This window comes from Stegastes partitus, unplaced genomic scaffold (genome assembly GCF_000690725.1).
Source record: "Stegastes partitus isolate 25-593 unplaced genomic scaffold, Stegastes_partitus-1.0.2 Scaffold6, whole genome shotgun sequence".
Classification (NCBI taxonomy): domain Eukaryota; kingdom Metazoa; phylum Chordata; class Actinopteri; family Pomacentridae; genus Stegastes; species Stegastes partitus.
Genome location: NW_007577737.1, coordinates 267,193 through 279,036, shown reverse-complemented (window position 1 = coordinate 279,036; position 11,844 = coordinate 267,193). Strand labels below are relative to the sequence as shown.

At 41.1% G+C, this 11,844-nt stretch overlaps 2 protein-coding genes across 3 annotated transcripts in view; both read right to left on the bottom strand.

Annotated features, from left to right (window-relative positions):
* Window positions 1-82: 82 nt before the first annotated feature.
* On the bottom strand, window positions 83-9,893 carry LOC103356414 (histone-lysine N-methyltransferase SETDB1-B-like). Its single transcript, XM_008280541.1, has 10 exons — window positions 9,815-9,893; window positions 7,253-7,427; window positions 5,805-5,932; window positions 5,132-5,701; window positions 3,567-3,725; window positions 2,884-3,082; window positions 2,706-2,779; window positions 849-1,039; window positions 616-727; window positions 83-539 (listed from the first exon to the last, which is right to left on the bottom strand). Exons 2-10 carry the CDS (start codon window positions 7,420-7,422, stop codon window positions 514-516), a joined length of 1,629 nt encoding a protein of 542 aa, XP_008278763.1. The 5' UTR covers window positions 7,423-7,427; window positions 9,815-9,893; the 3' UTR covers window positions 83-513.
* LOC103356424 (histone-lysine N-methyltransferase SETDB1-B-like) overlaps window positions 7,065-11,844 on the bottom strand; it is an 11,463-nt gene continuing 6,683 nt past the window's right edge. For both annotated transcript variants that reach the window (XM_008280553.1, XM_008280562.1), the window contains exon 9: window positions 7,065-7,081. The gene's annotated coding sequence lies outside the window, so the exon portion shown is untranslated. The remainder of the gene's footprint in view (window positions 7,082-11,844) is intronic.

Sequence of the window (11,844 nt, the reverse complement as noted above, 5' to 3'; positions counted from 1 at the left end):
CATATCCATTCATCACTGCAGCAATATCATTCGACTTTTTCAGATGAAATAAAATGAAAGAAAAAACAATTGCAGGACCATGTTTTTTTTTCCAAGTAGAAAAAGTTTAATGAGTAGAAGCATTTTTTCAGTCAATCTTCACACATGACCAAACTGCTACCACAGGTCTGTCTCCGTTTTCCAATAGAAATACTTAAAAATAAATAAATGTTAACACATAAAACAAGAACGCAACCTGCATATCCATTCATCGACACAGGAATCTAAGTAATTCAAAACTGACTTTTTCAGATTAAATAAAATGAAAGAAAAAAAATTGCCAGACCATGTTTTTAAAGTAGAAAAAGTTTAATGAGTAGAACCATTTTTTCAGTGTCAATATTCACACATGACCAAACTGCGACCACAGGTCTGTAAAACTGACTTTTCTGGAATAAATAAGATGGATGATTAAAGAACGAGGAACCGACTGATGTGGATTTTTTGAGGCCAAACATCCAGTTCTCCTCACGTTCACTGTTCCGTCGTTGTTGATGATCCTGGAGCACACGAGACAGAGGAGACACGTGAGATATTTGGAATAACTGAAATAACTCCTTTAAGAATTTAACTTACCATCAGCTGAGGTTGCTTGGTTCTTAATTTGCTTCTCCACACGCTGCTTCATATCGACCATGTGTTTCAAGCGAATGGAGCCTCGGTAGAGCCACTCCTTATGTTGGTCTTTCTAAGCACGTTGACACACAAAAACTAATTTAAGTCACACACTCTAAATAAATACAACTGGATAAAGAAAAAAACATCTAGGAAATCAGCTGGAGATACTCGTGATTCAACGAGGTACTGACCTTAAAAACAACCTCTATCAAGCTGCTGTCGAGCAACACCACCTCACACTTCTGCTGGACTCCGTCAAATTCTGCATTTGTGGTCTGTCCAACCTTGTACTGGGTCTGAGGCGGGTAAGGCCAGGATCTCATATACTCCTTCATGAAACACCTGTGGTTGTCGTCTTTAATATCATCCAAAGGGTCCGGCACTGTCATAGAAAGTGGCACAAAAACTCGTCACTCTTCTTACAGAGACAACAAGAATGTGATTTCGCTTCCACCAATTCGCATAAACTCTTGAAAAGGAGGGAGGTTGTTCACAGGGGCGGTGTATGAGATACCAGAGATCATTCTGTGGATAGAAATTAAGCTGAAAATGTTTCATGAGCTGAAGGTAAAATTAAAGAGTTAGTCTTGGGAAAATAATCATTCCTGTTTTCAGTGCTCTGACCTCATTCTACTGCTCTACCTCTGCTAACATTTCAGATTTTGTCAGTAATTTAATTAAGTTTGCTGTGACCACAGAGGTCTGAAAAAACAAGAGAGCCAGTCACAGCTCTAAAGGACTACTTCAGGAGTTGGGCGTCATCATCCAGGGACAGAAAACCTGCTACAGAAAAACTACCACATAAATGACAACAAGCTATACGGCTACATGCTAGATATGGTGTTTGTCTTTTTTGTTACACAGAAAATATGTTGACACAGCAGGAAACAAACAAGTCAAAACAGTAACATTTGTGCATTTCCTATTGTGAAACATCAAAATATTTGCTGTGTAAAAAGCCACAACACGCAGCGTTTACATGATTTGACTTCAAGTGCAGAAATATTCATAGGTCCAAAAATTCATGTGTTGCAGGATTTTAAACTTAACAAATGACAAAACTAGGAAATCCATCATCTCTACACCTTAATCCTCACTAGGGTCATGGGGGGCTGGAGTTTATCCCAGCTGACTCAGGGTGAAGGCAGGTTCACCTGGACAGGTAACCAGTCTATCACAGGGCTACACTTAGAGACAGACAACCAAGCACACTCACATTCACACCTACGGACAATTTACAATCACCAATTAACCTCAGCATGTTTCTGGACTGTGGGAGGAAGCCGGAGAACCCGGAGAGAACCCACGCTGCACGGGGAGAACATGGAGACTCCACGCAGAAAGATCCTGGGCGTCCTAACGGGGACACGAACCGGCGACCTTCTAACTGTGAGGCGACGATGCTAACCAAGTCTGTCTCTAAGTGTAGCCCTGTGATAGACTGGTTACCTGTCCAGGTGAACCTGCCTTCACCCTGAGTCAGCTGGGATAGACTCCAGCCCCCCATGACCCTAGTGAGGAGTAAGTGGTGTATAGATAACGGATGGATGTTCTTACAGCCTCTCTACTGAATGAACATTATCCACGTCAGACTTTGAACACTGCAGGAAGCCTGTTTCTTGAGAACTTTTGAAGACAACAGTAGTAGATCCAGTGATTTTTGACTTCAAAGCTTCCTGACCAACTCTTGCCCAAAGGCAGTCAGAATGTTCCAACAGAACCCAAAAACACCCAAAGATATACAACCAGGATACGAAACAGACCCGTCTACTGTTGGAAAGCTGGGACTCTGACCCAGAACATGTGAATAAATGTCATAGTGTAACGTTAGCAGGCTGTTACCACAGCCGGTCTCAGCTCCTAAGGTTCAGATGGACCTGTGAATACCTCCAATCCACTGCCTTTACTTATAGGGTCCAAACTTTTTTTATCTAAACTGGAGCACTTTTCTAAAACATCTTCACTAAATGTACTGAACAGATGCACATGTGTCTGAAAAAAAAGGAGAAAAAAAGAAGAAGAAAAAAGCAGGTTTTGTGTGGACTTACATGGTTTGTACACCAGGCGAAGCACAGGTAAGCCAACATAGACTGGCCTGTGATCATCCGTGAACACCAGGAACCTGTTCAATCAAGAAACACACACCCCATACAACTGAGTGAATACACGTCTCAAAGGCATAACGCAAACTAAATCATAAAGAGTCATCCCATATGAGTAACCCACCTCATGCGGTTTCTTCTGCAGGGGACCTCAGCCAGGGTACCAGGCAAGAACTGGGACTCGTCACTTGGACTCTTCACCACCACACGTGCGCCGACAAACAACTGCTCCACCTTTGGCATGCAGTCAAAGGCAACGTGGTGACCAGACACTAGGCTCTTCCCCTTCTCTTCAAAATTGACTTTGTATTTCACCTTGCCCTCTTTGAAAAAAAGAAAAAAAACAAACGCATATTGTGCCAAATTAGCTTCGACATGCAGCGTTTTTCTTGAATGCGTCTCTCCAGGCAATGTCACAGAGAAGTGATACAAAGGCCACATCCTTGGTTAACTTTTCATAAGCACACTCAATATCTTTATTCCTTTATTCCGGTATTTTGAAGTCTTCTACAGAAAATTAATTCATAAAACTTTTAAAACAGTTCTCTTTTCTGAGGGTCTTGAATTACGTACACAAACCAAATCATCTGCACATCATGGGCCAACAATTAAATCAAAAGAGCATGCTAACTTTGGATTTACCTGTGGGACTGTCCACACATAGTTCTCCTTACAAACTACTCTTAATTTATTCCACACATGAAAATTTGTTCTACAAATATTTCCGACTCTTTTAATACACATATATAACTACCATCATAATATTCTGTCTTGTAGCTGCTGAAAAGTTCATATAAAAGTTCTTACGCTTGTCTATCAAGTCTATAACTGTCCCTCGTTGCCAGCACATGGTCCTTCTTCTGGCCAGCACGGTCATGTTCACGCTGATCTCTTTTTTGGGCGCTTCAGGAGGGGCTTTAGTAGGGCTCTGGCAATCAGTTGATTTTATTGTTGTGGAGGTTGACTCTGTCAGTGTGAAGGAGCAGAATATGTTGGTATAAATTCCCTCTGATTATTGATTAAACCCCCAAAAACTCACCTCAACTCACCAATTGTGATATGCCTCAAAATAGTTCAGATGCAGCTCTACACTGTTACCTCATTTACAAAGCGGGGATCGATGAAGTCCCATGTCTGTCTCTCCACTGATTTTTGCAGCTCAAGCACACAAACTCATCTACGAATCTGTTCCAAAACTGTAAAACAACTTAACGCTACACAGTGATGGCAAGTTGTGTTACTGGAGTAATTCAGGCGAGGCAGTTGTGTGTCAACAAGCAGAGAGTGTTGTGTGATGCCTGACGGCCTCTGGCCAGAGGTCAGCGATTTAAGAAGAGCTGTGGTCTCTTTGCTACTAGTGCATGACATAATATCCACTGTTACTCAGTTTATATTACACTGGGTAACAAAAAAATATTTTTTTGAAGGTGTCTAGGATTTTTTTAAACTGATTTAGGACATTTTTGCAACACTGAATCCATAAGTGACATCTGTTTTTCTGTATCAGGTCAGGTTTTTATGCCAACTCAATTTAAAAAAAAAAAATCATTTTACCACTAGATCGATTACATTTTTTGACATTAGTGATTGATTTATTTTAGTCTTTCTCATATGAAATCAGATTTTAGAGGAAAAAAATAATTTTCTAATCCTTTTCATAAGCTAAATGATCCAAAAGTTGATGAGCGTAAACATTTGTAAAGGTAAATACAAGTAAACTGCATGTTTCATCAAATCAAAACGCACCAAAATAGGTGTTGACCAGTGTTATCAACTAATCAATTACTGATTGATAACACTGACAATTACCAGTTAAGAAAACAGCACAAAATCTGCATTTGCAAAATTTCCGTCATGCAAATGAACTTCAGGAAAAGGGTTAGAGATGTCTAGATATCCACAAGCCCCAGGATGAGTTCTCCCAGTTTAGGTCACAAATAATGAAACAGCAAACTGTCTGCTCATATTAAAAGGTCGGCGTCGCCTCTGTCTTCTTTTCTAGGATACTATAAATGACTAATATAACTGTCAAAAAAGGCAGATAGTTGAATATATCAGCCGAGAATAAACCTGCTGAGGATCCCAACTACACTTTCAGCAGAAAAACAAGTAAATGACAACACAACTTTGTAAACTATAGTGATAAAATTTCATTCTCATAGGAAACTGTTGGGTTGTTCTCTAGTGTAATGTAAGGACTTCACAGAAGTGCTGTAAGCAAAGTGTGACATGATGTATGTTGTGATTTGGTGCTACATAAATAAAAGGAAATATAAGAGAGCGATGAAGTATAATTTTCAATACCAGGAAAACTTCTGTGCAACAAAACATCTTGAGAGTGTTTTTACGTGACGGGTCGTTCCTGTTCTTACCCTTAGTGCTTGGTGGCATTGTCGATGTTTTCGTTTGCTGGCTGTTAGCATTGGTGTTTGCCTTGGCCAGGGGTGTCTCTGTTGTCTTGATTTCTTCATTCGTAGAAGCGCTTGCTTGTGGCGTTGATGTTTTCGTTACAGTTTTCTCAGCGCTGATATCTTTGCTGGCTGTGGGCGTTGACGTCTCTGCTCCGTTGCTCTTAGCACCAGAGGTTCTGCTGGCTCGGGATGCTGCACGCTTTCCATTCTTTCTATTTATTTTCCTCCTCTTGTTTGAAGAACTATTAAAATTTGAGAGAGAAAAGTCTGAGCCGCTCGAGTCCTCTTCTGGTTCCCACATTTGATCTGACTCAGCGCCGCTTAAAGATTCATCGTCACTGCAGCGTCTCTGAGGCGTCGGTCGACGTAGAGCTTTAGCGATCCGAGATGCAGGCAATCTGGTCAAGACCACCATAAGCTCTTTTGTTAAAATGTGATGCTCTTTTTCCCCATTATGTCTTTGCGGGTTGTCATTGTTTCCTAACGTTGGCGACAGAGGAGCACGGCCTTGGGATGCTGGAGGGCTGCAATCTAGAGAACCAGAGTGAAAGTTGTGGCTTTCAAACCAAATACATGAATAAAGACGGGTTGAAAATGGAATATTTTTCCATTGAGTAAACAATTTGTGTCTTACAATTAGTGCCTGTGGGGTCGTCATTGTCATCGTCGTCATCACCATCATTATCAGAGTCTGTGTCGCTGTACTCCCATCCCAGCCGACAGTACAGTTTCTTCACGGTTTCCTCACACACTGCCACGGACCTGAATGATATCCACATCAAAGAGGGCACGAATGAAGCAAAAAATGCAAACAGGCACAACATAAACAACTAAAGAGAGAAGGACCTATATACGCTGTTGTTTTTTTTTCCTATCTCCCATCGTTTAATGAGGGTGTCAAATCTGAAAGTAACCACGTCTGTTATCAATTAACGCAATCATTTTCTTCAAAGGTTCCATAGAACTTTTTTTTTTTCACATTCCTCCCAATACAGAGATCAATCAGTTTTTGCAAAAAAAAATCCTCAGCATGGAAATGGAACAATAGTATTTAAAAAGACAAAGAAAATCAAGACACAAACCTCAGTAGGAGCTTCTACCGTAGCTCAAGAAACACATTTTTACTCTCTCAGCTATGAGAGAAACATGTTTTTCTATTTTAAGAAACTTTAAAACCACACAGAGTCGGAATGAATGCAAGACTCAGCCCACCTGCACGGTTATCATTAAGAATTCAGGATCTGTCAGGAAGTTTTAGTGCCGGTTTCTAAGCTGGGAGGTAGAAACCAGCTTTTTGTTGTCGCAGTTTAAAAAGCTGAATGATTAGCAAACATGCTGCATAACATATGTCTTAAACTACAGCTTAAAGAATTGTGTATGGCACTGTTCAAATTGGGATTTTGATTTGAAATCAGTTAACAGTTCAGCCCCAAGGTATCACAAGTAGATTGATGCTGGAAGTGTTTGTATTATATTAAATCCAAAAACCCTGACCACAACAGGCTGGTTTTTAGACCAGGCCAATAAATATGGAAGAGATGTATTAGATAGTTCCATCCATCCATCATCTATACACCTTAATCCTCACTAGGGTCATGGGGGGCTGGAGTCTATCCCAGCTGACTCAGGGTGAAGGCAGGTTCACCTGGACAGGTAACCAGTCTATCACAGGGCTACACTTAGAGACAGACAACCAAGCACACTCACATTCACACCTACGGACAATTTAGAATCACCAATTAACCTCAGCATGTTTCTGGACTGTGGGAGGAAGCCGGAGAACCCGGAGAGAACCCACGCTGCACGGGGAGAACATGGAGACTCCACGCAGAAAGACCCCCGGGTGTCCTCACCGGGACGCCAACTGGCGACCTTCTTGGTGCGAGGCGCTGGTGCTAACCACTGAGCCACCTTGCAGCCCTTGCAGTATTAGATAGCTAAATTACAAAATTAAGGATAGAGAATGTTTGTTTTTTGTTTAAACCAGGGATATTTTTGTTATTTCAGGACTGCCAGATTTGCTGCATTCGTATTCTTTAACAAGATGTAGAAAAAAACGCATCACGTAGATACAAGACTCACTCGCAGAGCTCCACGAGGTCGGCCGCCTGTTTCTTCCTCCTCTCCAGCAGAGACTGCAGCAGATTGCATTTCTCCAGCACATCTGGGGAGATCAGCTCGCTCTGCGTCACCTCGTCTCTGATCCAGCTCTGGAGCTCGTCTCTGCTCATCTCCATGGCGTCCCCCTCCATAATCACTGCAACACACAAGGTTTCAAATCACATAAAGAGGTGAGCATGGCTGCTTCCTTGTGCATCTTAGGGAATCTTTACATGCAAGGGGTGGCCTCCCTGCGAACAACCTGTAATCAAATATTCATTTGATGATTGTCTTTTTTCAGTTTTTGTAGGCAGTTTATTACCTTATTCTGGTATCTGCTAGTAGGCCATCTTTTTAATTTGTAGACTCTCCGAGAGAAGGAGTCCCACTAAGACCAATCATCACCATTCTAGCTCCTTCACATTACATCAAAAACTCCCAGGCTTTTACCAACAAGGTTAGAAAATAAAAACTGGACTCAGATTTAACCCTCGTAGCCCACAATCTCACTTCACTCTTTCCATGCATCGCCACTCCAGAAGCAGTAAAGACTGCATGGAAATGACTGCTACAGGACAGTATTCTGTCTAACGAAACCAACCTCACCCCAGAGCACGTATCTGTCCTGCTGAACCACCACCGACTGCCAAGGGCTCACTGACCGGGGTCACCAACAGTGGTCAATCGCTATACGGAAGATGTAGACAGCAGAGCTCTGATCTCCTTCAAAGAAACGTACCTCTCTCACTGGTTTAGATACACCAGTGACACCTGGATCAAAACCAGAACACAGCAAGTGGACGTCTTCCCTCACAGAGTGCATCAGTGCAGTGGACAGCAAGATCAAGGTCAGTCGGGAGGATGCCAGCAGACAGTCAGGGATTCTTTTTATTCAGGAAACCCCCCTACACTAGGATCAGGATTTACAATGTGACTCACACACCACCCACTGGAAGACAAGCTGGGAGTTACCACAACCGTACAGCAGAACTCAAAGCATCGCCCCAAGGACAGACAGGAAGGAGAAGGAGCACAGGCACATGAGAGAAGCACCTCAAATGTGTAGTTACCAAACCTCACAATTACTACATAATTACCTGATTACAACTATGTGAGCTGACCATGATGAATCTGTGTGATTGCTGGGAAATATTTACTCCACGTCTACTTTTTTGTGATCACATAATAATCAAGTAGAACCTCATCTCGGTGCAGCAGCTTCCTCCTGGTCGCCCTCCGTGTGCCTCCAGGTAAACTGATGAAATTATCCCTTTATAGTGGTGACATTCCAAGCTTTTTTTTCAACCTCGTCTTCATTACTAATGATCAATAATTATTAGTATTGACTGAAATATATATATATTTTTTAGCAACATCAGCCAGCCCTGGTATCACTGGACTCTTCTCTCTCACAGAACTTACTGGACTCAAAAGATGTTTTATCTGAACCAGCCATGTATAATTACTCATTCCACTAATTGGGAACTGCAAATCTTGTGGCTGAGAATCTCAGATCATCTGGCTCTGGGGAATTTACCATTCCCTTGGGTAAAAACAGCTGGATGCCGCTAACAGAAATGTGATATATCAAACATTATTTCCACATCACTTTCACCATTTGTGGCCCTTCCTTCTGTTATCCGCTGACCATCTACTGACATTAACTTTATAGATTTAGTTGCAAAGTGAAACATCTCGACCCCACTGTGGCCACATTTTGGTTTTAGGGCAAATGAAATGGAAGAGCCCACGCTGCACGGGGAGAACATGGAGATTCCACGCAGATCCAGATGTCCTCACCGGGACGCGAACCGGCGACCTTCTAGCTGCGAGGCGACGGCGCTAACCACCGTGGATGGATCATACCATGGTGAGGATTGTGGGATGTGTGATTGAAGGTAAAGTAAAACAAAGCATTGTAGTGGGACAGGGGGTTAAAATACATTTACGTGGAGGAGAAAATCCTTATTGTAGTTTCTAGAGGCGACGGTGTTCATTTGTGAGCTTTAACAGTCCTGGCAGTTGGAGTTTGTCACCTGTTTGTCTCCCTGTTAGGACAATTAGTTTGGTACATAAAATATCAGGGAAAAAACGCTGAAGATGACACATTTTGTCCACAACCCTAAAAAGATATTCAGTTTACTGTCACAGAGGAGTAAAAAAATACTAGTGTTTATGCTAAGCTAAGCTAAACACCTGTAGCCTTGAATGCAACCACAGCATCATCATTCTCCACAGGGACCATCAGACAGCCACCAGGTGGAACGAGAAGCTAAACACACTGCTGAGGGTAGGAGGCTTTGACAAACAGACGTCCTCCAGGCTACCTGCTTCACCAAACTTAGACAAAAAAGGCAGATATTAAAGAAACACAAATGAGACTACAAGCTGTCTCTGAGGTTCCGACTCTGGCGCTATTCACTATCCACCGGAAGACGACAGAGGTACGCTTCCAAAACTATTCCCCTTCTGCTCGACCGTTTCTAACTTTGAAAAGGTTAGATATCTTGCTTTTAAATACGTCAAATAAGGCACAGATCTTACCTTTATGTGGCCTGTGTAAAGTCTCTCAAGTGTATGGGAGGTTTTCTTCTTCTTCGTCTTCCGCTAATGCTGCTGCATTAAACCGGAACAAGCTCGCTGCTGCCCCCTGTGGCCGTCCATGGGACTAGCATGACTCCCACCTTCTGATCACTTCATTTAAATCAGCAATGAAACTATATAATATGCTAAAATATTCATGTATAGCCCATTATGTATGTATATAAAATATATAAGCAGGTCTGGCTAAACCAAATTAATTCCATTAAGGTCACAAACAGCCTCCAAAAGGTCGTTCTTAGTAAAAGCAGCATTCCAATAGATGCAAAAACACAAGTTAACGTCATGCACTGAAATGTCACTTCAATAAAATGATAGAAGCAGAGATGCATCAGCAACAAAGTGTACTAAAAACATCAATTGTAAAAGCACTCAGTGTTCTGTTATTATATTATTAGATCATCAGTGTTATAAGCGGTGCTGAAACATTGATGTTGGTTGAATCTGATTTCAACTCTTTTATATGATTTGGGGAAGTTTAATTTAAAGAAATGCATGTTTTATAAATCCATATGATTTGTATAGAAATACTTGGAAATGTGGATGTGAAATAAGCATGATGTAGAAAAAGCAAAAAAATTGTACAGTAGAAAACAGACAAATTGGAATAAATGCACTTATTTCAACCACTAAATAATCCCCTCACCAAAACAGTTTGAAGAAATCCTGAACAGAATTTAGCTTAATAAAATGGTTGCATTTATAGCTCCACTACCTTTATTTGAATTAATGAAACACAAAGACGCCTTCGTTGTTTAAAGTGGCGAAGATAATCCTTAAATGAAATAACTGTTTAAAAATTGACTTCAGGTGAGAAACATCTCACTTCAAAAATATTTTTAATGTTATTGTACTTTATCTTGATGGTAATTTGTGTTAACTGTTATAAGGGATTCTCAAAATATAAAAAGCCTTACACCCCAATTTCTTAATTGTTTTTAAAAAATACTATATATCTGAATGGATTTGTGGAATTAATGTCGCCTCCTTTCTGAACTTTTAATCTTTGCATTTTGTCTTCCGTCTCAGTCGGCTCTCCACTTATTCGCTGGCCTAAAAATGTGGACACAGTGCATTGGTATAGCTTGTTTGTCAGGCATGCTGGTGTTTTCTTTGAAGCAAACAACATACGCGACTCCTTTATTAGATGTCTTTGGGCTGTAATGTTCTCTCAGCCACATTCACGTCTCCCACGTGTATGCTGAAAGGTCGATAATGTAGAGTGGGACAGTTTAGATACAGAGAACAAACGTTGGTTACCTAAAAACGTATGTTTAATGACAGAGACAATCGATTTTACAACTGAATTTCAGTTAACCAAGACGTGTAGTTACAGGTCTGTGCACTGTAGCGTTACAGTGAGTGTTGGAGACAAACCAGAAGTTGTTGAATACATCTCTGGAGGGGATTTGCAAATGATGTCGAATTTTCCTTTTCATATGAAACAATTACAGAAACAAACAGAAATCCACATAAACAGCATTCTGGCTCAATGGCTAAGAAAACAGATAAGAAAATGTTAACGTTCAGATGCACATGAATTTGTGAACAATTTCTCCCCAAATTTTAACAAGACTGAAAACAATGAATCTACATCAAAATGAAATAAGAGGGCAACTGGTTGAGCCGGCTACCCATGTATTGGGGCTACAGTCCCAGACGCAGCGGTCGTGGGTTCGAATCCAGCACATGGCCAATTGCTGCAGGTCCCTCACTCTGTACTATCCTGTCAAATAAAGGCAAAAAGGCCAAAAAAAATAACTTAAAAGAAATAAGAGAACTGTTTTACCAGGAAGTCGCTAGAGTGCAGTGTAACAGGCGCACTAGAAAATGTACAAAGTAAGTGCAGCATCATTGTAATCATAAACGAGCTTTAAGTGCCACTAACATTTAAAAAAAATATTAATAAAAGATTGAGCTAAAATTATTGCACAGCTGAATATATGCTGTCACAAGCTGCATTAAGGTAATAA